This window comes from Molossus molossus, unplaced genomic scaffold (assembly GCF_014108415.1).
Source record: "Molossus molossus isolate mMolMol1 unplaced genomic scaffold, mMolMol1.p scaffold_m16_p_21, whole genome shotgun sequence".
In the NCBI taxonomy this organism is placed as follows: Eukaryota; Metazoa; Chordata; class Mammalia; order Chiroptera; family Molossidae; genus Molossus; species Molossus molossus.
Window position 1 is genome coordinate 7,184,429 of NW_023425357.1, and position 26,139 is coordinate 7,210,567.

The following is a 26,139-nucleotide window of genomic DNA, read 5'->3' on the forward strand; positions in this document are numbered from 1 at the left end:
GCCGCACCATGCATTTTCCCCTTCACCTCCCGATTTGGATTCCAACCGCTTCTGTCCGCGAGACTCTTCTCGATGCTCCGCCCCTTTCCCTCACACACTTCCCGGATCTTTCGCGCATGCGTTTATATCAAGTACTATGTTGTACCCCTCCGCCTTCTGGCATAGAGTCCCTATGTGAATACTGCATAACTCACCTATTAAATCAATAATTGTTCACTGAGCGCCTAATATGTGCTAGTCACTGTTTGGGCTTTGGGAATATAACATGTGACTAAAGCAAAGTCTTTTTCTTCTTGGAGCTTACATTGTATGTGGGGGCAATAAAGGCATTTAAAAAAATAAATATAATTTCTGATAGAGGCCTGCAGGATAGCACAGCCCCGCAGGTGTGGCTCAGTGGATTGAACAGTTGTCACATGGACTGAGAGGTCCTGGTTTGATTCCAGGTCAGGGCACATGCCCGCGTTTTGGGCTTGATCCCTAGTACCGGGCGTGCAGAAGTTGTCCGATCAATGTTTCTCACATGGATGTTTCTATCTCTTTCTTCCTCTCTCTCTAAAAAAATAAATAAAAACATATTTAAAAAGAAAAAAAGAGCAGAGTAAGGGATGGGCAGTGAAAGCAGGGCTATTTTAGAAAGGGTGTTAATGGAAGGCTGTTCTGAAGAAGTAACATTTGAGCAAAGGCCCTGTGGCAGAGAGATCTGGGCAGGGTTAACAAGTGCAAAGGCTCTGATTTAGGACCGATGGCAGGAATCCAACTGTTGAGGGTGAAATCAGAGAGCTGGCAGCCATGTTATTTATGGCGCTCTAGAGCTGTAAAGTGTTAAATATTGTATTTAAAAATGTTTGGATAGATTTTATTGCCTGTTTAATAATACTTACATAATAATTATATTTACAGAAATTGTTATAAATTTTTTTTAATCCTCACCCGAGGATATTTTTACATTTATCTTCAGGCAGAGTGGGAGGGGGAGAGAAAGAGAGAGAGAGAGAGAGAAACATCGACGTGAGAGAGATACATCCATTGGTTGTCACCCAGGGGTCAGGGACAAACTGCAACCGAGGTACGTGCCCTTGGCCAGAATCAAACCCAGGACTCCCTGGTCCGCAGGCCGACACTCTAACCGCTGAGCCAAACCGGCCAGGGCTGTTATAAATTTTAAATGACTAATTTCATGTGGTTCAGTTGGTTGGGCATTGTCCCATGCACCAAAAGGTTGCCGGTTCCATTCCTCAGCAACCTTCAGGGGCGTGCAGGAGACAGCCCATCAATGTATGTTCCGCTCTCACATCCATGTTTCTCTTTCTCCCTCTCCCCCTAAAAATGTATAAATATTTTAAAAAATAAAAAAAGGAACATGTAATATAAGAGCACATACTTTTAAAAATATTTAAACAGCCCTAGTAGGGTAACTCAGTGGATTAGAGCATCATCCAGCTACACCAATGTTGCAATGGATCCCGAGGTCAGGGCACACACAAGAATCAACAGTGAATGCATAATAAGTGGAACAACAAACTGATGTTTCTCTCTCTCTCCCTCAAAATCAATAAATAAAATCATCTAATAAAAATGTTTTGGCCCTGGCCGGTTTGGCTCAGCGGTTAGAGCGTCGGCCTGCGGTCCGGAGAGACCCGGGTTCGGTTCCCGCTAAGGGCACGTACTTCGGTTGCAGTTTGTCCCCGGCCCTGGTTGGTCGTGCGGGTGGCAGCCACTCGATGTGTCTCTTTCACGTCGATGTTTCTCTCTCTCCTCCTCTCTCTCCCTCCCACTCTATCTGAGCAAAAAACGAAAAAGTGTCCTCGGGTGAGGATAAAAAAAAAAAAAAAAATGTTTTGACATATTTGCTTTATTTATGAATGTGGGAACTGCACTATTTGGGGGTAGCTTTTCTGTAATTATAAAATTATTTCAAAATAAAAGTTTAAAGAAACACCAATCAGAAAGAATATATGCACCCCTATATTCATAGCAGCACTATTTACAATTGCTAAGATCTGGAAACATCCCAAGTGTCCATCCATAGATGAGTGCATAAAAAAGCTGTGGTACATATATACACAATGGAACACTATGCAGCTGTAAGAAAGAACAATCTCTTATTCTTTGAGATGACATGGGGGGACCTGGAGAGTATTATGCTAAGCGAAATAAGCCAGTCAGAGAAAGATAAGTATCACATGGTCTCACTTATTTGTGGAATATAATGAACAAAATAAGCTGATGAACAAAATAGACCCAGAGACACAGAAGTAGGGTTCAGACTGACAAACCTTAGAGGGGAGTGGAGGAGAGGGAAGAGATAAATCAAAGAACTTATATGCATATATGCATAACCAATGGGCATAGACAACAATGCTGTGGCGGGGAGCAGGATCAGGAGGAGGGTGTCAATGGGGCAAAAAAGAAAAACATTTGTAACAAAAATAAATTAAGTTTTAAACAAAGTTTAAAGAAAATAAATCTAGCCCTGGCCGGTTTGTCTCAGCGGTTAGAGCGTTGGCCTGCGGTCCCTAGAGACCCAGGTTCAGTTCCCACTAAGGGCATGTACCTCGGTTGCAGTTTGGCCCCGGCCCTGGTTGGGTTGTGTGGGTGGCAGCCACTTGATGTGTCCCTTTCACGTCGATGTTTCTCTCTCTCTCTCTGTCTCTCTCTCTCCCCTTTCTCTCTCTCCCTTCCACTCTATCTGAACAACAAAATGGAAAAATGTCCTCAGGTGAGGATAAAAAAATAAAGCTAAACCTGCCTTACTAATGTATATTTTTCTGTACCATTTGAAAGGAAATTTCTGGGGCACTTTCTCTCTAAATACTTTAGCATATATCTTCTAAGAGTAAGGCTTTCTCCTACATAACCACAAAAATATTTTCACCCCTAAGAAAGTTTATCCAACTCCTAGTCGGATTTTCCCGATTGACCCAAGAATATTTTGTTTTCATTCAAAGCAGAAGCTAATCAAGGTTCATACATTGTATTTGGTTGCCATGTCTCCATAGTCTGTTTTAATACAGAAACACACACACACACACACACACACACACATACATTTTCTCCCATTATGTTGTTGGTTTTTCCCCCCAAGTTCAGACCAGCTTCCAGTAGAATGTCCCACATTCTAGATTTGTCTGATCATTTACTCCTGCTGTTCAGTTTGTTCCATGATCCCTGTTTTGCCTGTAACATGGACATTGAGTCTGAAAGTTTGAATAGGCTCAAGTTAAGAATTTGGGGCAATAACATTTCCTGGTGATACCATGGAATCTGTATTGCATCACATCTGCAGGTGTGAAGTGTCAGATGGCCCCACCATTGGGATGCTGAGTTCGGTCACCTGATCAAGTATCTAACTGCCAGATCTCTCCTTGTAAAGACACATTTTCCCCCTTGGTAATCTCAGCAGTGAGACCATCCATGCTAGTCTTCTGTTCCCCAGCCATGACTGTAGCAGCCATTGCTGGTCATTACCTACATCAAGTGTTACATAGGGGAGAGGGAAGATTTTCTTTTAAATGAAATAGGAACTAAAGTGTTTTGACCAGGAGGACATACTTAATTTACATTTTTAAAAGACCACTTTCATGGCTATGGACAGGAAAAGGGCTGAAGGGAAGACAGGGAGATGGTCAGGGGTCTACAGTGTCCAGGGAGGAGATGGTGGCTTGGACCAAGACGGTAGCAGTGGGGTACAAAGGAGTGGTGGGGTTCAGGGTGTATTGTGAAGGTACAGCTCACTTATCCAAGTGCTATAGGAGTGTAATTAGAGTGTATATAAAGAAGTAAAATTAAGCCCTGGCCGGTTTGGCTCAGCGGTTAGAGCGTCGGCCTGCAGTCCAGAGAGACCCGGGTTCGGTTCCCGTTAAGGGCATGTACCTCGGTTGCATTTTGTCCCCGGCCCTGGTCGGTTGTGCGGGTGGCAGCCACTCGATGTGTCCCTTTCACATCGCTGTTTCCCTCTCTCTCTCTTCCTCTCTCTCCCTCCCACTCTGTCTGTACAAAAAATGGAAAAATGTCCTCGGATGAGGATTAAAAAAAAAAAAAGTTAAAAATAACTCCTTTAGAGCCCTGGCCAGTTTGGTTCAGCAGTTAGAGCATCAGCCCACGGACCAAAGAGTTCCAAGTTCGATTCCAGTCAAGGGCACGTACCTTGGTTGTGGTTTGGTCTCTGGCCCTGGTTGGGATCGTGCAGGAGGCAACCAGTCAATGTGTCTCTCTCACATTGAGGTTTCTCTCTCTCTCTCTCTCTCTTTCTCTCTCTCTCTCCCTCTAACTCTGACTGAAGATAAATGGAATAAGTATCCTTGAGTGAGGATTTAAAAAAATAACTCCTATAGGAAATGAGGGACACAACTAATGCAATGTGGGATCCTGGATTAGATTGTGAACCAGAAAGAAAGAATATTAACGGGAAACTGATATAATTCAAGTAAGTTATATAGTATTAATGGTTAATAGTATGATATCTGCCCGGCCGGTGTGGCTCAGTGGTTGTGCATTGACCCATGCATCAAGAGGTCACTGGTTCGAGTCCCGGTCAGGGCACATGCCCAGGTTGTGGGCCCAAATCCCAGTGGGGGGCATGCAGGAGGCAGCCAATCGATGTTCTCTCTCAGCAATGTTTCTGTCTCTCCCTTGACCTTCCTCTCTCTCTCAAAATAAATAAAGAAAAAATTTTTTAATAAAAGAAAAAATATTTCTAATTAAAAAAATAGTATGATATCAATGTTAATTTTCTGACAAATAACTGTACTATGGTTCTGTAAGAAGTTGACGTTGGTGGAAGGTGGTGGGAGGAATATAGGAGAGCTCTGCGTGATTTTTGCAACTTTTCTGTAAGTCCGAAACAATTTTGAAATAACAAGTTTAAAGAAAATTTATAGCCCTGGTCAGTTTGGCTCAGCGGTTAGAGCGTCGACCTGAGGTTCCCCGAGACCTGGGTTCGGTTCCCGCTAAGGGCACGTACCTCGGTTGCAGTTTGTCCCCAGCCCTGGTTGGGTCGTGTGGGTGGCAGCCACTCGATGTGTCCCTTACGTCAATGTTTCCCTCTCTCTCTTCCTCTCTCTCCCTCCCACTCGGTATGAACAAAAAAATGGAAAAATGTCCTTGGGTGAGGATAAAAAAAAAAGAAAATTTATAAATGAAGCTAATCGTCCTCAATAATCAATCTCACACCTAGATTTGTACACTGAGCAACTGGGTGATGGCGGAGACACTGATGTAGAAAGGGAAGACAGCGGCTGTTGAGTTGTTGAGGAGTTTTGGGTGTAAGCATGTCAGAGTGGCTCATTGGACACCCACACTGAAAGTTGGGATATAGGGCAATCACAGAAGTTTGGGGCTGAAAAGCTAGACTGGGGGGTCATTGCAGTCGGGATGGCATCTGAAGTCATACGACTGATGAACTCACCGAAGACAGAGAAGGGAAGAAGTCTAAGGACTGAGTCCCAAATCCCTCCACCATTCAGAGTTCAGATAAAGTAGGAAGAACTAGCCCTGGGCAGTTTGGCTCCGCGGTGGAGCGTCGGCCTGCGGTCCAGAGAGACCCGGGTTTGGTTCCCGCTAAGGGCATGTACCTCGGTTGCAGTTTGTCCCCGGCCCTGGTTGGGTCGTGCAGGTGGCAACCACTCGATGTGTCCCTTTCACGTCAATATTTCTCTCTCTCTCTCTCTCTCTCTCCCTCCCACTCTATCTGAACAAAAAATGGAAAAATGTCCTTGGGTGAGGATAAAAAACAAAAAGAAGGCAGGAAGAACTAGCAAGAGACTTGAATAGGATTAGTCGCAAATTTAGAATGAAAACTGGGGAGAAGGGGTGTCCAGGAAGCCCAGAAGGAAAGTGCTTCAAGAAGGGGCAGTGTTCAATGCTTGCGATGTTGCTGAAGAATGCAAAAAGATAAGGACTGAGGTTTTGGCCACCATCAGTGGGGACCTTGACAAGTTGATGGGAGATGAAGTGGAGACCTCAGGTAGGGAAAAGTCCTTAGAGAAGTTTGCCTCAAAGGGAGCAGAGAGAGGTAATAGTAGCAGAAAAGGGAAGCAGATTCAAGGAAGGTTTTTAAAATAAGATAGAAAAGATATTAACATAGGAAATCTTATGACACAATTGTCTGCTGATGGCAAAAAAAGTTAAGCATACACCTATTGTACAACCCAGAAAGCTCTCTTAGCAACTTAGAGACCTGAAAACTTATGTTCACACAAACATGTACAAGGCCTGGCAGGAGCGGCTCAGTTGGTTGAGCATCCAGAAGGTCACCTTGTCACCCTGGCCGGTTTGGCTCAGTGGTTAGAGCGTTGACCTGCGATCCGGAGAGACCTGGGTTCGGTTCGCACTAAAGGCATGTACCTCGGTTGCAGTTTGTCCCCGGCACTGTTTGGGTCAAGTGGTCGGCAGCCACTTGATGTGTCCCTTTCACGTTGATGTTTCTCTCTCTCTCTCTCCCTCCCACTCTATCTGAACAAAAAATGGAAAAATGTCCTCGGGTGAGGGTAAAAAAACAAAAAACAGCCCTGGCCAGTTTGGCTCAGTGGTAGAGCGTTAGCCTGCGGTCCAGAGAGACCCAGGTTCGTTCCCGCTAAGGGCATGTACCTCAGTTGCAGTTTGTCCCTGGCCCTGGTTGGGTCGTGCGGGTGGCAACCATTTGATGTGTCCCTTTCATGTCAATGTTTCTCTCTCTCTCTCTCCCCCGCTCCCCACTCTATCTGAACAAAAAATGGAAAAATGTCCTCGGGTGAGGATTAAACAAAAAAAAGGTCACCTTGTCAATTCCCAGTGGGGCATATACCTGGGTTGCAGGTTCGATCCCTAGTCGGGACACGTACTGAGGCAACCAATTGATGTTTCTCTCTCACATTCATGTTTCTCTCTCTCTACCTTCCCCTCTCTGAGCATATCCTTGGTGAGGATTAAAAAACAAAAACAAAAAACGCCCTGGCCAGTTTGGCTCAGCGGTTGAGCGTCGGCCTGCAGACCAGAGTCCTGGGTTTGGTTCCCGCTAAGGGCACGTACCACCAAAACAACAACAACAACAACAACAACAACAAAATATATATATATCTCCCAGGCCAGTTTGACTCAGCGGTTAGAGCATCAGGCTGCGGTCCAGAGAGACCCCGGTTCGGTTCCCGCTAAGAGCATGTACCTCGGCTGCAGTTTGTCCCCGGCCCTGGTTGGGTCTTGGGGGTGGTGGCCACTCGATGTGTCCCTTTCATGTTGATGTTTCTCTCTCTCTCTCTCTTCCTCCCGCTCTATCTGAATAAAAAGTGGAAAAATGTCCTCGGGTGAGGATAAAAATACACACACGTACAGCCCAGCCAGTGAGGCTCAGTGGATTGAGCATTGTCGCATGGACTGAGAGATCTGGTTAGATTCCCAGTCAGGGCACATGCCCAGGTTGTGGGCTTGATCCCCAGTAGGGGGCGTGCAGGAGGCAGCTGATCCATGTTTCTCTCTCACATCAATGTTTCTATCTCTCTCCCTCTCTCTCTAAAAAATATCAGTAAAAACATATTTTTAAAAAATGTACAAGGATTTTTACATCAGCTTTATTCAGAATAACCACAAATGAAATGTAACCGAAATGTACAGTGAATGGATAAACAAATGGTACATCCATGCCTTGCAATGAGAGTTAAGAATGAAAGATCTACAGATGTACCTAACAGGAGTGAATCCTCAACGCATTATGCTAAGTGAAAGAAGCAAGACTCAAAGTCTACATACTTATGATTTCATTTATTTGACATTCGTCGGGGGGAGGGGGGGGAGCTACAGGGAGAGAGAGAAAACAAAAGTTTTTTCCAAGAGCTGGAAGTGAGGGGGTTGACTATAAAGGGAAGGAGGGAACTTCGGGGAGTGACAAAACTGTGGTCTATTTTTTTTTAAATCCTCACCCGAGGATATTTTGTTTATCTTCATATAGAGTGGGAGGGAGGGAGAGGGAGAGAAACATCAGTGAGAGGGACACATCAACCGGTTGCTTCCCGCATGACCCCAACCGGGGCCAGGGACAAGCCGTAACTGAGATACATGCCCTTGGCCGGAATCGAACCCACGACTCATTGGTCCGCTCAGGCTGACAATCTACCGCTGAGCCAAACCGGCAGGGCAACTGTGGTCTATTTTGATTGTGGTTCAGTTACATGACTGTATTCATTTGCCAAGACTCACAGAAGTATACACTATAAAGGGTAAACTTTATTGCATGTAAATTAAACCTCGATAAAGTTGACTGAGCAAAAAAGATGGTTCCCCTAAATATTCATTAATTTCAAGGGGAAAAGAATCTTTACAGCGAGATACCCAGCAGACACTACTCTACGCAAGTGATCAAAGTGAAATCACCTGTGATAAGACATATCAACCTCATGCACCCAACATGTGACAAGAAGGGAACTCTGCTTCTGTGGCAACCTCACCTTCCCCGCAAAAAGAACTCTATAATCTCACAAGTCTGGGCAGAGCTGGGGCAGGGGTGGGGGCTTATCTCTGCTCTAGAAGCATCAGTGGGGGTAGCCTGGCTGGGGCAAGAGGACATACTTCTGAGGTGACTTGCTCACACAGCTACAGGTTGGTACTGGTCATCAGCTGTGCGTTTAGCCAGGGCCAAGGGGGCCAGTAGCATCATGTCATCTCCACAGGGTGCTCACCATCTGGCCTGCATAAGTGTCCCAAGGAAAAAAGTGGGATGGAAAGTTGCCTTTTATGTCCCAACCTCGGAAATCACATGGCTTCCCTTCTGAGACAGTCTGTTGGTTGAAGGAGTTCCCAAAAGCCAGGGACATGGACTCCTCTGGAGAGGGTGTGACAAGATTCAGGACTACCTTGTCGGACGAGAAATATGATCCTTTTGGAAAAAGACAATCCAGTACAGGCCAGGTTTCAGGAGGATCATCTATAAGAATATTGAAATTACTACGAATTATGACAGTCTGAGATATTTCATGACAGCAGGAGAGAGGTTAGAAGGGAAAGGGGAGCCCAGCTGGTGTGGCTCAGTGGGTGAGTGTCGACCCATGCACCAAGAGGTCGCGGGTTTGATTCCTGATCGGGGTACATGCCCAGGTTGTGGGCCAAATCCCCAGTGGGGGACATGCAGGGGGCGGCCAATTAATGTTCTCTCATCGATGTCTCTATCTCTCTCCGTCTCCCTTCCTCTCTCTTTAAAATCAATAAAGAAACATTTTTTTTAAAGGGGAAGGGGAATTCATTAGGGAGGTGTCCATGGACAGCTTTGAGCTTCAAAGGAGCTGAGGAAGGGAGAATTGTCTGGAAGTGGGAAGGAGTACCCGCCTCCAGGCTCAGTGGCAGGTGGGTATAAGAGACAGGGCTGCGGGGAGTGGTGGGGGTCAGTTCACACAGAGTTCAGAGACCCACACAGAGAGGTCTCTTTGTGGTCTTGGAAAATGGGAGAAAAGATGAGACAGAGAAGAAAGGAGACAGAGACCAGAGAGAAGGGGAGAGAAAAGAACAGAGAGATGGGGGACAGAGACCCAAAGACAAGGAGGGTCAAAGATCATGAAAGAGAGAGAGAGATACAGAGAGCAGGACACAGAACTCCAAAGTGATGGTGACATACCATCCCAGAAAGAAATTGTAGACAGGAGGAGTGTGAGGGAATTCGCAGGGAGTAATAACCTTTACTGTCTCTCTCCACTCGCCCAGCAGAGGGCGCCTGGGACCGCATTCCAGGAGTCCAGGTGACCAATCCCACCACTACCCCCAAAGCTGAACGGATGAGGCTATTTTTAGGCGATGTCATAGGACACCGGTGGCTGGAAGGCCGTCGTCTGTCTGTCCTTCGGTCCCTTCGAGTGACCCTGCGGCATCTCCCCAAACCACCCCCACCTGTTCCTGGCTGGCCCTGTCGCCTTTGCCACTATTCAGGGCTATAGCTGAGTTCTCGCTGGGTCTCAGTATATCCGGCAGAGAACCCAGGTGGAGACCCTGGAGAGGGCCGGCTGAACGGTGCACATGCTCATGGTTTGCAGCTGCTGGAGGGCGTCAGGACCAGGCAACCTGACAGTGGCGGAGCTGACCTAAGAGTGATGGTCAGAGAGAGATTCAGAGAGGTGACTGGAGACTCTGAGCCCTCCAGAGGCCGAGACAGACTCACAGTAATTCAGGGAAAGAAAGAGACCCAAAGGGGCACGCCAGAGAAACCCAGGGGTAGAGACACAGAGAGCTAAGAGATGATGAGAAGGGACCCCGAAAGAGACCAAGGGAGACAACAGATAAACAGAGACAGGCCCTCTGGGAAACAAGAGTCAAAACAAAGACATAGCCCTGGCAGGTTTGGCTCAGCGGTTAGAGCATTGGCCTGCGATCCAGAGAGACCCGGTTCGGTTCCCGCTAAGGGCACGTACCTCGGTTGCAGTTTGTCCCCAGCCCTGGCTGGGTCATGCGGGAAGCAGCCACTAGATGTTTTCCTTTCACGTCGATGTTTCTCTCTCTTCCTCTCTCTCTCCCACTCTATCTAAACAAAAAAATGGAAAAATGTCCTCCGGTGAGGATTAAAAAAAAAAAGACATAGATCAGAGACACCAAGACAAAGAATCCCCCAAAATAGCAAACTCAGAGAATTGCCCCATTAAGACACTCAGAGATACATTCCCGACAGAAACCCAAATCAAAGGCATAGCCAAACGCAGAGACATACAAGGGAAGGAGAGGAAGAAAGACATGGAAATTTGTGACTCCAACACAGGGGCTCAGATACTCATTTAAAAAAAAGAGCGAGAGACGAGGAACAAACACGGAAACCAGAGAGACGCAGCACAGAGATCCTGGGATATGGAAAGATCGAGGGACAGGGGACCAGAAAGCAGGATAGACGCCGGTAAGCGTAGCTCTGCGGCGGCCGGAGGGGGGAAAGGGCGGGAGCCCCGGCAGAGGGCGCGCGGGTACCCTCTGCCCCGCCGGGGTCACGGCGCCCCCTCCCCCGCGCCCTGGCCGCAGGGCTGGGCTATTTTTACGCGTGGACATCGGACACCAGGCTGGGGCGGCGGCGGCGGCGGCCGAGGTGGGGCTGGGTCGGGCGTCGGGGCCACACGTCCGTCCGCGGGTCACTGGGGCTGCGCGCGCCATGGAGCCGCGGTGCCCGCCGCCGTGCGGCTGCTGCGAGCGGCTGGTCCTCAACGTGGCCGGGCTGCGGTTCGAGACGCGGGCGCGCACATTGGGCCGCTTTCCGGACACGCTGCTCGGGGACCCGGCGCGCCGGAGTCGCTTCTACGACGGCGCGCGCCGCGAATACTTCTTCGACCGCCATCGGCCCAGCTTCGACGCCGTGCTCTACTACTACCAGTCCGGCGGGCGGCTGCGGCGGCCGGCGCACGTGCCGCTCGACGTCTTCCTGGAGGAGGTGGCCTTCTATGGGCTGGGCGCGGCGGCGCTGGCGCGCCTGCGCGAGGACGAGGGCTGCCCGGTGCCGCCGGAGCGGCCCCTTCCCCGCCGCGCCTTCGCGCGCCAGCTCTGGCTGCTCTTTGAGTTCCCCGAGAGCTCGCAGGCCGCGCGCGTGCTCGCCGTCGTCTCTGTGCTCGTCATTCTCGTCTCCATCGTCGTCTTCTGTCTCGAGACGCTGCCCGATTTCCGTGACGAACGCGACAAGCCGGGGCTTGCAGCGGTGCTTGCTGCGGGACCGGTGAGGAGGCGGGGCTCCGTGGAGAGAGGCGGGGTTTCTGGGAGAGTGGGCGGGGCCACTGGATCTGGCCAATCAAAAAGCGGGCTAAGGGGCTGTGGGAGGCGGGGCCTCTCAGGAAGGCGGGGTCTGGCTTGGGTGGGCGGGATACTGAGGGTCTGGTAGGAGGACCTGCCCTATCAGAAGGCAAGGTTAAGGTAGGTGAGAAACCCGGCTTGCGGAGGAGGGCAGGACAGGAGAACAGGTGCATTAAGAAAGCAAAGGTGGTCCTGGCCACTATGGCTCAGTGGACAGAGCATCAGCCTGTCAACCAAAGGGTCTTGGGTTCGATTACCAGTCAAGGGCACATATCTGGGTTGCAGGTTCCATCCTCAGCCCCAGTTGGGGTCCTCAGAGAGGCAGCCAATCGATGTATCTCTCTCACATTAATGTTCCTCTCTCTCTCTCTCCCTCCCTCCCTTCCACTCTACCTAAAAAATCAATGGGAAAATATCCTCAAGCGAGGATTAACAAAAAGAAAAGAAAAAGAAAAAGAATAAATCAAAGCTGGGGGTGAGGGGAGAGCCTGAACAATCTGGGGTCTGTGCGGCTGGGTGTGACCAATGGGAAGGATGGACTGGAGGTGGTGAGAGTCTGACCTGAAGAAAGCATCCGAGGTAGCTGGAGACAGAATGGTGGGTCCTGAGGGCTAGGGTAGGAGGATTAATCACAAAGAAATTTGGGCTGACAGAAAGGTCTTTAACCATTCTGGTCTGTGCTGGATTTGGGAGGGCAGGGCACAAGGGAGTGGGCCAGGTCAGGGACCCTCCCTGCCTAGAAAATCAATGGTGGGGACAGGCTTTGGAAGGGAAGAGGTTGAGCCCCACTCAAGCATCATTTCAGGAGGCCCCAGCAGTGAAGGATGAGGGACCACAGAGTCAGCCATCCAGGGATGATCCTGGGGTCCTGGGAAAGAGTCTATGATGGCTGAGTCACTGGTGACCTGTGGGCAGTGGCTGTTGACCAATCGTTTTGGTTTTTTTTTATCCTCAACCAAGGACATTTTTCCTTTTTTTTTTTTTCAGATAGAGTGGGAGGGAGAGGGGAGAGAGAGAGAGAGAGAGAGAGAGAGAGAGAGAGAGAGAGAGGTGAAAGGAACACATCGAGTGGCTGCCACCCGCACGACCAACCAGGGCCAGGAACAAACTGCAACCGAGGTACGTGCCCTTAGCGGGAACCGAACCTGGGTCTCTCAGGACCGCAGGCCAATGCTCCAACCACTGAGCCAAACCGGCCAGGGCTGTTAACCAATTTTTAGATAAGTAGTTGGATATTTAAACAATGAATATGGCCATTCCAGTGTGTCCCAGCCCTGGTATGGTCTTCCCTGAACCCCTTCCTTCTTGCAGTTTCCGTCTCGGCTGAACGGCTCCAGCCCTGTGCCTGGACCCCCACCTCGCACGCCCTTTGATGACCCGTTCTTTGTGGTGGAGACACTGTGCATCTGTTGGTTCTCTTTCGAGCTACTGGTGCGCCTGTTGGCCTGCCCAAGCAAGACAGCCTTCTTCAAGAATGTGATGAACCTCATTGACTTTGTGGCCATCCTGCCCTACTTTGTGGCGCTGGGCACGGAGCTGGCCCGGCAGAGGGGGGTGGGCCAGCCAGCAATGTCATTGGCCATCCTGCGAGTCATCCGACTGGTACGCGTCTTCCGAATCTTTAAGCTGTCTCGGCACTCAAAGGGCTTACAGATCTTGGGGCAGACTCTACGAGCCTCCATGCGTGAGCTGGGCCTCCTCATCTTCTTCCTTTTCATCGGTGTGGTCCTTTTCTCCAGTGCAGTCTACTTTGCTGAGGTCGACCGGGAAGACTCCTATTTCACCAGCATCCCTGAGTCTTTCTGGTGGGCAGTGGTCACCATGACTACAGTTGGCTATGGAGACATGGCACCAGTCACTGTGGGTGGCAAGATAGTGGGCTCTCTGTGCGCCATCGCTGGTGTGCTGACCATTTCCCTGCCTGTGCCCGTCATTGTCTCCAATTTCAGCTACTTTTACCACCGGGAGACAGAGGGCGAAGAGGCGGGGATGTACAGCCATGTGGATACACAGCCCTGTGGCCCACTGGAGGGCAAGGTCAATGGGGGATTGGTGGATGGAGAGCTGCCTGAGTTATCACCTCCACTCTGGCCCCCCCCTGGAAAACACATGGTGACTGAAGTGTGAGGGACAGTTGAGGCCTGCAGGACCTCATATTTCCTTGGAGGGAGGGTAGGGTGGAGGGGAAGGTCGGGGGGAGAGGTTGGGTTTAGGAAGAACTAGGTTAAGTGGTAATGAGCCGAGGAACACTGAGTCTTATTGGTTCTTGTGTTGCGGTTAGGTACTCCTGTAGGTACCTCCTTAGGTGGCAATAAATGGCAGTGGGTTATGCTGAGCTCAGGGGGAGGCTGCATTAGTTTGTATCGCGTTGGTGTTTGTAAGGCTGTGGAGCCTTTTGAGGTAGTGTTGAGATAGCTTTGGTCACATAGCTTTGTGAGTTTCTTTGTTCTGTGTTGGGTTGGATGAGTCTTGTCCAACTGAATTGTGCAGGTTTCTGGGGTTTGATGAGTCCTCTAGGGCCATGTTGGGTCAAGATGTGTGGCCACCCATGGCACTGTTGGGATTGGATGCGTGTTCATGCATGGTGGTGTGGAGCTGAAACATGTTGGAAATTGGCTTTGTGATTCTTCGGGAGCTATGTTATTTTAGGTTCTGTGAACTTGTGAGTCATGTAGAAGAGTCAAGTGATAGAATGTGAACTTTCTAGGTCATGTTAGGTTAAGTTGGGTTGGAACATATGATCGAATGAGTCTGTGGGGTTGAATCATGTGGAGTTATGAGGCTGGAAGTTTGCAGGGCTACACGGAGCTGAGCTATATTGAGTTGTATAGCCATGTGCATCTCCTAGGACCAGTTCATGGAGCCTTACATTGAGTTTGTCACTGTGTGTCTAGTAGGAATGTTGGCTTGAGTTGGACTGTATGGATGAACTCCACAGAGCCATGTTGGTTTGTTTTGGGTTTAGTGGCAGCACCAGGACCCAAGGATATCAGGGAGCTAATGCAATGCTGTGGACTCTGGGAGACAAACTGAACTGGACACTCCTGCCATTGACCTCACACCTGCTTCTTTTTGCCTGAAACCCCCTTACTATCTGTCTTCATCTACAGATTTGCTTCCAGACATGGACATCAGAGCCACAAGGGGAGGGGGAAAGAGGGAGACACTATGTGTACTCTGTCCAGACATGAGGGGGGCAGAAACCCAGAAGAGACAGATAGAGACCTAAGAAAGAATACTCAGAGAAAGAGATAGAAACCCAGACAAGAGAGGATGAATACCCAAAGAGAGGAGAAGGAGACAAAGACCCAGAGGGAAGCCTGGCCAGTGTGGCTCAGTGATTAAGCATCGACCCATGCACCAAGAGGTTGCCGGTTCGATTCCTGGTCAGGGCGCATGCCCAGGTTGTGGGCCCGATCCCCAGTGGGGGCATGCAGGAGGCGGCCAATTGATGTTCTTTCTCATCGATGTTTCTATCTCTCTCTCCCTTCCTCTCGCTCTAAACTCAATAAAGAAAAAAATAAAAGCCAGAGGGAGAGGGACAGAAATCCAAAGGAGAACAAGACAGAGACCAAGAGTGGGGGATGGAGACCCACGGAGGTGGAGACGGTGTCAGGCACCCAGAGAGAAAGGACAGACACCCAAAGCTGGAGGCAGACCAGAGTATCCAGAGAAAGAGAACCAAAGACGCGAAAGGCAGCGCCCGAGTCCGAGAGAGACGCAGTCTCCATTCCCCGGAGTCCCAAATCGGGGCACCACCCCATCTTCCCACAGCCCAGGAAGGCTGTCAGATGAACTGGGGAGAAACCAGAGTCTTAGAGCACGACAGTGGCTTCCCAAGGTCAGGCAGCCCGTCACTGTCACCAGGGGCCAGGGCTTGTGGCAGGCTGCCTGGCCCACGTGTCTCGTCAGTCTGCTGATATCCACAGCCCCACAGACAAGGAAACTGAGGCTCAGGGGGGAGGTTACAAAGCCAAACATTTTTAGAGGTCTTTCAGTAGGGCATTTGGAGGAAGAGGAGGAGGAGGAGGAGGAGGAGGAGGAGGAGAAGGAGGGAGAGGAAGAGGAAGGTTAAATCACTAACACATATAGGGCTTCCTATGTGCCAGGTGTCATTCAAAGTACTTTACTTATATTAATTTATTAAAACCCATCCAGTGGTTTACAGAGTGGTGTTGTTGTTATTTTTAGCTATAACAACCTCCCCCTTTATTGGTCAAATGAAATCTTACTTAGAGGCACCAGGTGACGCATGAGAAGGGGACTGGTTTGAGGGGAACACACCTCTTATGAAGTGCCTCTTGGCAACTCAGAATGCAGCTAAGAAATTCAGTTTGGAACCCCTGATTTAATCCCACTGCCTTCTGACACACAGATAGAGAAGGTAGCGATTGTGGGAAGAGTTCGATACAGGTTGAAAATAACATAACCTTTAGGTTGTCACTTCTCTCTGAAAAGGAGAGAGAGGCACATCTGGAGACAGAAACCGAGACAGACCCCCTCATGGTGACAGGCACAAGGCAGTGTCTTGGAGGACGGCGCAGAGTCCAGCACAGAGACACAAAGAGGAGACACAGGCAGAGAGGAATCAAGCCCGACAGACAGGACAGAGACAGAGGCGAAGAGTGACACCCATGGGGAGGAGTAGGAGCTGGATAGGGGAGGGCAGTGGTCTGGGAGGGGATCGGAGACTCAGGGGGAGGACAGAGACCTACAGGAGGGGGAGAGAACCAGAGGGCAGTGGTCAGATCCAGAGAGAGGGGGACAGAGACCCAGAGAGGGGGAGAGAGACCCAGAGAGGGGGACAGCGATCCAGAGAAGGGGGTGGGCAGAGACCCAGAGAGAAGGGGAAAGAGGTCCAGAGACAGGGGAAAATGAATCCAGAGAGGGGGACAGAGGCTGCCGACCAGTTACTTCTCTTTGCTAACCCTTCTGTGCTACCCAGTCATAGGCTGGGACTTCCACAGACGCCCTCTGGTAGGGTTGGGATATGCTGGGTGCTGAGGGATGGGAGGAGTGTGGCGAGGTCAGGGAGGTGACTCGGCTGGACACTCAAAGCCTGGAAGGTGCCCCTCCTCCACCCCAATAAACAACTGTGGCCACCTTCTAAGTTGTCTTGGCTGTGATGGGGAAGAGGAGAGGGGAACACCCTAATCCGGGGACACCCTTCCTGCCACCTTGCCATGCTATATTTAGGCTGAGGGAGGGGATGCCCTCCCCCCCAGACAAGTGTCAGCTTTCCTCCTGAAAACAACTCTGGGGAGGGGTGAAGGGCCTTGGGACAGGACTGTCCTGGACTCCAACTCCCGTCTCCCCCATCTTAGGTCTCTCTCTCTCTCTCTCTGGGTCTCTGTCCCCCTTCTGGGTCTGGCCCCTTCTCTCCAGGTTTCCGTCCCCTCTCTTTGGGTCTGCGTCTTCTCTCTGTCTGGATTTCTGTCTTCCTCTTTCTCTTGGATCCTGTCCTCTTCTCCTCTACATTTCTGTGCCTCTACGCATCTCCCTTCATCTGTCACTATTCACTTTCTTTCTCTAAGGTCATTTTGTTCCCAGATCATATCTATCTCTGAGTCCCATGATACCTTGAATTTCTCTTATCTGAGCTCAGGACAAGACCCTCTCCCCAGTCCCCAGCCAGGAAATTCCAGGAGAGAGGACTCTGTGGGAGAGCCCCCCACAACCACTGTCTCCCCAGCCTGGGGCCTTATCGCTGCCCAAGCCCAGCTGGTTAATGTCTGGCCTGGAGCTCCCGGGAAAATAGGGATGAGAGCAGAGGGTGGGAATCTGCCTGGGGATTGACACTTAACTGGCAAAAGAATGCAAAGGAATCTCAGGCCCAGACTCCTGGGTCTGAGGAGGAGGGGGCTGAAACTGAGGGAAGAAGGGGTTAGGGGTCCAGACTCCTGGTTTGAGGGAGGAGAGGCTGGGGGTCCAGACTTCTGGATCTGAGGGAGGAGGAGCTGGGGGCCCGGACTCCTGGGTCAGAGGGAGGAGGAGCTGGGGGCCCGGACTCCTGGGCCCAAGGGAGAAGGGGCTGGGGCCCCGAACCCCAGGGTCTGAGGGAGGAGGGTCTGGGGGCCCGGACTCCAGGGTCTGAGGGAGGAGAGGGCTGGCGCCTGGCCTCCTGGGACTGCAGGGCTGAGCGAGCCAGGCCGGGCTTCCGAGGTCCCGGCCCGCGTGTGGAAGGCGGGATCCCCCGGCCCCTCCTCCGCCGTCGGGCGCCGCCCCGCCCCCGCCCCCGACCCGGGCCCTCCGGAGCGTGTGCAGCGAGGAGCCGGCGGGCGAGCGGCCGTCCCTGCAGCCAGCGAGCAGGAGGAGGAGCCGCCGCCGCGCCAGGGGCAGCCGAGGGAGCCGGGGAGGGCGCCCCAGGTAAGAGTCTCGGCGCCTCCTCCTCCGGGATTCCGGCGTCCGAGTCGCCCTGCCCCCGGGTAGGGAGGGACGTGGGCGGGGCCGGCGGGGGCGGGGCTTGGCGGAGGAAACTGAGGCAAGAGAGAAAAGTCCCAGAGGAGCAGCGGGGTCACTCGTAGTGGGGTCACCCCCAGTGAGGTCTCCGGAGTCCGGACCCCCAGCCCTAGTCTTCTGGGAGTCCGTATTTCTGAGTACCTGGGGAGGAGGGGCCTTGAACTCCAGGACTCCTGGGTCCGGGGGAGGAGGGCTGCGGGCTCGGACTCCTGGGTCTGAGGGAGGAGGGCTGGGGGCCTGGACCCCTGGGTCCGAGGGAGGAGGGGCTGGGGGCCTGGACCCCTGGGTCCGAGGAAGGAGGGTGCTGAGCACCTGGACTGGTGCGTCTCAGGGTAGAGGAATTTGGGGGCCTGGACTCCTGCATCTAAGGGAGGGGCCTGGTGGCTGGACTCCAAGGGACCGGGCTAAGACCCAGGACTCCCGGTCTGAGGAAGGAGGCAGCTGGGGACCTTCACTCCTGGTCCTGACGGGGTCTACATGCGCCCCTCTTCACACCCCACCTCCCCATTCCCCATCTCCCAGCCAGGGCAGGCAGCCACTCCAGGTATGTGCAGTGGAAGTTTGGGACGGGCCCTGGCCTGTCCTGTGTGGGGAAAACATTCCAGGAAGCAGCCTCGGGGACCCAGGGCTTCTTGAATGTGAGCCCTCAGGTACCCGGGTGTCCAGACCAGCCCCACCCCCACCCTGCCTGGGAGATGAATGGGCTCAGGAGGATGTAATCTTTTCCAGCCTCTCCCCTCCCCTCTCCTCCCCCCATCTGCTTCCCATTCCAGCCAGGAGCCATCACCTGGGCAGGGAAGGGGCCTCTGGGAAGGGGGCGTGAGTTTGACTCTTGGGTACCCTACACTTGAAGAGGAACACTGGGAAGGGGAGTTTCCAGGGTTTCAGGTCCCCTCCCCCACCTGCCTATATAACCTGCCTGTTCCCTTCTTCCCCTAGGTGGTTGCCCCCTCCCTCTCCTGAGATGTCAGGAAGGAGGGGGCCACCTGTGTCCCCCACAGGGGCCCCCTGGAGTCTGGGGGCCCCCAGCCCGGGAGCTCCGAGGCGGAGGAGGTGCTGACAGGTCTGGTAACCACCCTGTCCTCTCCACATCACCCTTTCCCAGAACCACAGGCTTCCAGAATGTTGTAGAGAAAATGCAGTATCTACACCTTCACCTGCATCTCCAGCCCGAGACCAATTTCACAGACAGGGGAACTGAGGCCCCATCTGAGAGAGGAAGTGTTTTTCTTGCCTTCCTAAGTGGCAGATTTGAGCTAAAGTTGGATCTCCCTAGGATTCCAGAACTGGCTTTTTGCAGAGTTTTGGAACCGCAAACCTCTTCAGGCTGCGGGACTCAGGGTTCCCCAGGGTTGCAGAGGCAGAATGGCAGAGTGGAGTTGCTCACACAGGGCTCTGGTTCCAACTCTGGCATTTGCTGGCTGTGTGACCTGGTACAAGTTACTAACCTCTCTGAGCCTATATTTCCCCAATTGTTGGCTATTATTAGTAATAGTAGTAGAATAATCTGGAAGTTGGGCATTCTTCAATTCTAGAATATACCCCAAGGTTTTAGAACAAGGGCCTCCCTGTGGTTCTGGCACGATGCATGTCCCCCCCTAAGTTATTATCTTCGTTTCTAACTCCAGCTTTCTTCATCCTCAGGTGCTTAGCGAGATGCTCCCCCACCCCTCACAGTACCTCCCCATCCTCCTCCTTTGCCTCCTCCCCAGTGTCCCAATGGAACCCCGTCCCCCACCCTCACCACTGCCCCCGTTTCCAGCCCCTGAGTGGGACCTCCTGTCCCCCCGAGTAGCACTGTCCAGAGGCGCCCCCGAGGGCCCCCCTCTGCTCTTCCTGCTGGAGGCCGGGGCCTTTGGGGAGCCACCGGGGAGCCCGGCTAACCGCAGTCGTCGAGGAGTGAGCGAGACAGCACCAGCCAGTCGCCGGGGAGAGCTGGCTGTGTGTGATGCAGTCAGCAGTTGGGTGACAGACCGCCGGACAGCTGTGGACCTGCGTGGGCGCGAGGTGGAGGTGTTGGGCGAGGTGCCTGCGGCTGGCGGCAGCCCCCTTCGCCAGTACTTCTTTGAGACCCGCTGCAAGGCTGACAACACTGGGGAAGGTGGCCCCGGTGCAGGTGGAGGGGGCTGCCGGGGTGTGGATCGGAGGCACTGGGTGTCCGAGTGTAAGGCCAAGCAGTCCTATGTGCGGGCATTGACCACTGACGCTCAGGGTCGTGTGGGCTGGCGATGGATTCGAATCGACACTGCCTGCGTCTGCACGCTCCTCAGCCGGACTGGCCGGGCCTGAAGCCCATGCCCAGGAGCTGGGCAAGCAGAGGAAGAAGAGAGCTAGGTGTTGAGGGACCTCAGGGGTGACCTGGCTGCTCTGGGCCTCATTTTGGGAACTTGTTACATGGTCACAAAATCACAGCTCTCTGACTGTGAGAACTCAACCTGGACAGGACAGGTGGTGAAACCAAATGGGGTTTTGAAGAGTGAATAAGACTCTCCTGTGAACTCCAGGATGATGATGATGATGATGACAATGATAGCTCATATCTTCCGAGTGCCTACTGTTTATCAGCTCTAATACACAACTTGTCAGATCAACACTGGTGGATTTGACCATTGGAGGCCTTTGGCTTCTAGGTTGTTGACTGTGTAATCTCAGAAGACATCACCTTGCCCATCCTGGAGAGAGTGACTAGGAGGAAATATGTCAAGAAGTGTGTGGGGGCCCTGGCCAGTTTTGCTCAGTGGTTAGAGTGCCGGCCGGCGGACCAGAGAGACCCGGGTTCAGTTCCCACTAAGGGCACGTATCTCGGTTGCAGTTTGTCCTGGGCCCCAGTTGGTCGTGTGGGTAGCAACCAGTCGATGTGTCTCTCTCACGTGAATGTTTCTCTCTCTCTCTCTCTCTCTCCCTCCCTCCCTCCTTCCCTCCCTCCCTTTCTCCCTCTGTCTGATAAATGCAAAAATGTCCTCGGGGTGAGGATAAAAAAAAAAAAGAAGTGTGTGGGAAGCATAAAAGTTGGGACATGTAAGCAGCTAGCTGGGGGCTAGGATTCAAGTGGGAAGGCCACTAGATGGGGAAAGAATGCCCTGTTTTGAGGTAGTGACTGACCCATCGCAGTAGGAACACTAGTAAGGTTGAATGTTAGGAGGTCAGGATGCTAGAGAATTTGGCCCTGGTGGGGAGTTGGAGTCAGGTTTCTACCACCCTTCCCTATCCCAACCTTTACCCCACATTGGGAAAGAAATAAACCTTAAAATTGTCCTGCTGGAGTAAAGCATGAGGTTCCAACCAATTGGCCTGACCTCTGGTGAGGACCAGGAGTCATTTGGACACTGATAGGCCTTGAGTGCGCCAGGAAAATCCGACAGTAGGAGGGACCCCAGAAGCCTGAATGAGAGGATCCGAAGGCAGTCTCAGTTTTCCCTGCTTGAAAATGGGTTGGTGGGATGAGTTAGTGGGGGGCTGAGGAGGCAATAGGCCTTTGACCAAAAGATCTTTAAAGTGAGGCAGTAACAAGGAAAGTCAGAGGCAGACCCCACATTCTCAGGAAACTCCTTCATGCATTACCACTCCATAGCCTCACACCTGTTGCCAACTCAGACTTTATTTTAGGGCAGACTTGGGGCTAAGGACAGAGAAATGCGCATCCCCCATCATCACAGACTGGGTCCCTGGGAAAGCTGGGGCAGCAGTAGGGTCTGGCTGCCACTGTGGCCACATCTTTGTTCTAGGTCCCCAGCTCTAGTCTCCTTTTTGCCACTCCCATCTCTTCTAACTTCCCATCTCTTGTCTCTGGTCAGTATCTCTCTTTCTGTCTCTGTTTCTTCGGCACCTTCTCTCACTCATTGTTGTATTTCTTTCTCATTCAAAGCTCTTTCCACACTCCCTTGTTGGCTAAGTCTTTTCCTGTGCATTTCTCTGCAGGTCTCTTCTGCCCACCCTCAAGAAGTTTACAGCCAAGACAGATGCTGACCCTGCGCGCGCACGCGCGCGCGCACACACACACACACACACACACACACACAGAAGGATCGCTTGGGGTAGGGGTGTCATTACCTCCTAGGTGGACAGACCTGGCAGAGGGAGCAGGTGGCCTGGAGGGCTGGGGCCCTATAGGATTGGGGGGGGTTCCCGTGGACTTCCTGATGTGCCGGTAGTCTCTATCCTCTTCCCCCACAGGGTTTCTGTTCCCCCCTTTCTGGATCTCTGACTGCAGCCCTCCCCCAAGTTTCTGTCCCCCTCTCTGCTGTTCCCTCTGTGGGTTTGTCTTTCCCCCACCCCTCCTCCAGGGGTCTCGGTCTCTAAAACTCTAAAATTCAACTTCTATTTCCCCTTCTCCGGTCCCCCATTTCTGCCCTTCTGTCTGTCTGGCTCTCTCCCCCAACTTCTCTGAGTTTCTGTGCTCCTCTTGGGGTCCCTGTCCCTCTGTGCCTGGGTCTCTTTTTCACTCTACCCATCCATTGGCTGGATTCAGCGTGGGCGGGTTCTGTCACCTAGGCAACAGCAACAACAAGCCTTCTCCTGCTTGGCTACAGGGCCGGGGAAAGATCATGGCTGGTCGGACTTTAGCTCTGCGCTATGGCCCGCCCTGGCCCCCCATCTCCCGGACCGAGGTGCCAGGATCCTGGCCCAGCTGGCATCTCACCAGCAGTGGTATCGCCCACCACATTATCCCACCCGTGCCTTTCCCCCCGCCCACTCTCCAGGTGAGAGTCCTGTGTTTGAAGGAGGGGCCCCGGGATCCAGACAGCTGCTGAAAGACAAGGGGATTGTTGGCTGGGGCTCCTCACTGAAGGAGGAAGGTCTGGGAGTCCTGGGTCTGACAGATGAAGGGCCAGGGAGCCTGGAACTGGAGCGAGGGGAAGGGCTGGGGGCCGAGTGGGAGAGATCAGGGCTGGTGGGCCGGACACCTGAGTTTTTAAAGCTGACATCCCGCACCTTCTGCCCAGTCCGCGGTGGCTGCGCCCCTGCCTCCAGCCGCAAAGCAGGGTTTACGCATCTGGGCTTTCGACGAGGTCATCAACAGATGGGAGACGACCTATGGCTCGGCTCACGTGCTAAAGACCCACGGCGGGCCCTACGCACAGCCCAGGGCCCCAGAGCCTAGGGATCCCATGCGGATTATGGGGATCAAGGAGTTAGGGGAAAAGGTAAGGTTCTGGGAAACCGAGGTCCGCGGCGGACGGGGCTGAGGACCCCAATTCAGTTTCATGCACCCTCTAATTGGGTCCCCGCATCGCCTTCCCGCAGCTTGGACATCGCAGCCTCCCTCCGACCACAAAGCACCAAAACAGTGAAATGAGGGCGCAGTACACCGGCTGGCCCAGTCTGGACCAGCGCGCCGCCTTCCACGTCGGGTCGCAGCCGCTGCAGCTCGCCGGCCACCACTGCGGGAGCCCTTACCAGGTAGCGGGAAAGACTGCGCAGGCGCGGTGGGACAGAGTTTGGAGCACCTGGGGCGGGTCCCAAAGGCTGTAAAGCTGGGGACTAGACGGAGACCTTGGGGCGGAGCCAGAAACAGATTTCTTGTCTGGGGGCGTGGCTAAAAGGTCTGGGGCGCAATAAGGAGAGTACACAGACTGGGGAACGGGCTTGGATATTTTGAGATGGGACCAGGAGGGGACTGAAGACCCGAAATCTAGTTCTGAGGCTGGGGGTACAACCAGTAAATTCTGGGGCGGGTTAGGAGGGGGTTCTAGGGCTGGTGGTGGAGCCAGGTAATGGACTGTACTTGGGGGCAGATCTTGAATACCTGGGACCTGGTCAGAGCCCGAGGCGGGACTAGACTTTCTCCAAGTGCATGAAGCTAGGAGGAATTGTTGGCTACTGTGTAACTTAAGGCCAGTGGCAGGACAAAGAAGGTTTGAGTCTGGGGGCTTCGCTTTGTGTTCGATGGTGAGCAGAGGGAGTTTGGGTTTTGGAGTTTCTGATTTGGGGAGCGAAGCTAACGTACGTTGGCATGTGATTGGCTAGGAAGGATTCTGATTCGGGGGGCGGGAGTGGAGGCCTGGTCCAGAGAGGCTGTGCAGTCTGAAGAAAGGGGAGTTCTCAGTCCGGGACCTAAGGCTTCGTTCGAAAGGGACATGAAACCTTTTCCTTGATCATTCCTCCTGCCCGATCCTCCTCAGGCTCTAATTCCCTGGAAGAAGAACCGGGAGCTGGCAGGCCCACCTTTCACTGTGTCCGAGCAGGGCATCCTTGACCGCCATCAGCTCTATCTGACCACCTCGGCCCGGGATTTCCGAGCCTACCAGAAGTGAGCCTGGGTCCTCCATCGGCACCGCTCCCTGCACAGCCCCCCCCCCCCCGCTGGTGAACCGATTAGCCCCCAGGGGTCAGCTCCCCCTTTCTGACTTAGAGCCAGAAGTTCAGGTTCCAGCCCGGACCTTAGAGCCCGGGTATTTAGTGTTAATTCTCAGGAACACGAAGCCAGCGGAAGGCCCAAGAGGGAGTTCTGGATCTAGGAGCAGGGCCCTGATGGTCTGGGGAGGGGTTCCTTTGGCATTTGAGTCCCCAGATACTTCTCAAGGATGCAAAATCCCACATTCCAGGCACTTAAGTACCCAGGAATCCAGACTAGGAGTCCCCAGCCCCATTTTTTCTGAGTGGTCCCTGAGTCCTGCAAATGTACCCTCCCCTCAAAACGCAGGAGAGTTCAGGTCTGACGCCTCCTCAGGACCCAAGGTCTGAACCCTCAGCCTCATCCCAAAGGTTCAGCCGTGCCCTCCCCATTCTGCCTGCCTCCAACAGGAAGGAGTTGTTGGGGTACCCCCGCAAGGACACTTTGACCTACTGGAGCTTCAACGAGACTCCCAAAGCCTGGGGCCACGGCCCCCAGCTGCCGCCCCTTCCCGGCTCCTCTCGCCTGGGGCAGCGGCGGCGGATGCGTGTGCCCCGTGCCCTCCCAGTGACGCCTGCTGTGCCGCACCAAGGGGCGCTGTCTCTGGTCCAGGAGTCATACAGCCCTCCGCTGCACCCGCTCCGCCGGCTTAACCAAGTCTGCCCGCTGGAGCTGCCCTGGGGCGGCCTCCACTGGATGCCCGTGCCGGCCATCTACCGTGTGCCGCAAGCCTACCGCACGGAGAACTCCAGCTACGGCAGCTTGAAGCCCGCGCTCGTCTGAGCCTGAGCAGTCCGGCCAGCCCCGCGGGAGACAAGGTCCCTGAGCCAGGCGGAGCGCGGAAAACAGTAACTGGGCATAGTAGGCGGGGCTGAGCTTGGGAACCCCGCCCCTCTGGCGGGGCAGGATCGGGCCTGGGACACGCCCACTGAGCCGTGGCGGGGCGAACCCCACTCGCACCCACTGGATTGTGGGGCCAGGAGTGGGCCAGGAATGCTTACTTTGGGGCTGTGGGCCAGCGGGTGGGTCGTGCCCTTTGCTGCAGAAGGGGCCGATCTTTTCTTAAAGACAGTTAAATAGTTTACACCTTCGCTGGGCTGGGCTCCGACATCCTAGTTTCTGGGGGCCCGAGTGTGGCAGAGATGGTGGTACCGCTGCATCCCTGTGGAGGGGGATATATCTGGGTGCAGGCGAATCTGTCTTCCTGAGCACAGGATGCAGTATTGAAGCCAAGCTCCTCCTCAGAGGTTGGACTCTGGCTTTCAGTCTGGAGCAGGTGGAGCAGGGTTGAGGCTTCCCTGGACCACCATCCCAGGGTCCTTGGAGGGGTGAGCCAGCCTCCCCCTGGCTCCTCCCATGATAGGCAGAGACAGGGCTACTCAACCTGCCGGCACAGCCAAGGGCTTCCTATTTCTTGTGCCCCAACACGGCCTCTCTAGCACCTGAGGACAGAGTCTGTAGTCTGTGGTCATCTTGGGTGTCTCCTGCTTCTTAGTGTTGAGCCACTCAGGAAATGGGGGGAGGGGTGCTCCACTGAGCCACCCTGCACATCCTTGACCTTGTCCGCCTCTCGCCCCCAAGGAGATTAGTGTCCAGGTTACCCCGCCATGACACCACCCCCAGTGGCCTTG

General features: G+C 53.1%; 3 protein-coding genes across 3 annotated transcripts; all 3 read left to right on the forward strand.

Annotated features, from left to right (window-relative positions):
* The first annotated feature begins 10,966 nt into the window (after window positions 1-10,966).
* On the forward strand, window positions 10,967-15,045 carry KCNA7 (potassium voltage-gated channel subfamily A member 7). Its single transcript, XM_036274912.1, has 2 exons — window positions 10,967-11,641; window positions 13,027-15,045. Exons 1-2 carry the CDS (start codon window positions 11,087-11,089, stop codon window positions 13,840-13,842), a joined length of 1,371 nt encoding a protein of 456 aa, XP_036130805.1. The 5' UTR covers window positions 10,967-11,086; the 3' UTR covers window positions 13,843-15,045.
* A 4,767-nt stretch (window positions 15,046-19,812) lies between these two features.
* Window positions 19,813-20,519, forward strand: NTF4 (neurotrophin 4). The gene has a single exon (XM_036275890.1). It carries the CDS (start codon window positions 19,831-19,833, stop codon window positions 20,461-20,463), a length of 633 nt encoding a protein of 210 aa, XP_036131783.1. The 5' UTR covers window positions 19,813-19,830; the 3' UTR covers window positions 20,464-20,519.
* Window positions 20,520-22,703: 2,184 nt separating this feature from the next.
* LOC118638243 lies at window positions 22,704-25,291 on the forward strand. Its single transcript, XM_036273911.1, has 5 exons — window positions 22,704-22,874; window positions 23,118-23,318; window positions 23,419-23,574; window positions 24,297-24,424; window positions 24,919-25,291. The coding sequence occupies exons 1-5, from the start codon at window positions 22,719-22,721 to the stop codon at window positions 25,289-25,291; spliced, it is 1,014 nt and encodes a 337-aa protein (XP_036129804.1). The 5' UTR covers window positions 22,704-22,718.
* The last annotated feature ends 848 nt before the right edge of the window (window positions 25,292-26,139 follow it).

What these genes read in the sequence shown, in the direction of transcription:
- KCNA7 (XM_036274912.1), top strand. Translation starts at nt 11,087, where the DNA reads ATGGAGCCGCGGTGCCCGCCGCCGTGCGGCTGCTGCGAGCGGCTGGTC. An exon ending in CGGTGCTTGCTGCGGGACCG is followed by an intron (nt 11,642 to 13,026) that starts GTGAGGAGGCGG and finishes TCCTTCTTGCAG; the next exon opens with TTTCCGTCTCGGCTGAACGG.
- NTF4 (XM_036275890.1), top strand. Translation starts at nt 19,831, where the DNA reads ATGCTCCCCCACCCCTCACAGTACCTCCCCATCCTCCTCCTTTGCCTC.
- LOC118638243 (XM_036273911.1), top strand. Translation starts at nt 22,719, where the DNA reads ATGGCTGGTCGGACTTTAGCTCTGCGCTATGGCCCGCCCTGGCCCCCC. An exon ending in TCAAGGAGTTAGGGGAAAAG is followed by an intron (nt 23,319 to 23,418) that starts GTAAGGTTCTGG and finishes GCCTTCCCGCAG; the next exon opens with CTTGGACATCGCAGCCTCCC. An exon ending in GATTTCCGAGCCTACCAGAA is followed by an intron (nt 24,425 to 24,918) that starts GTGAGCCTGGGT and finishes TGCCTCCAACAG; the next exon opens with GAAGGAGTTGTTGGGGTACC.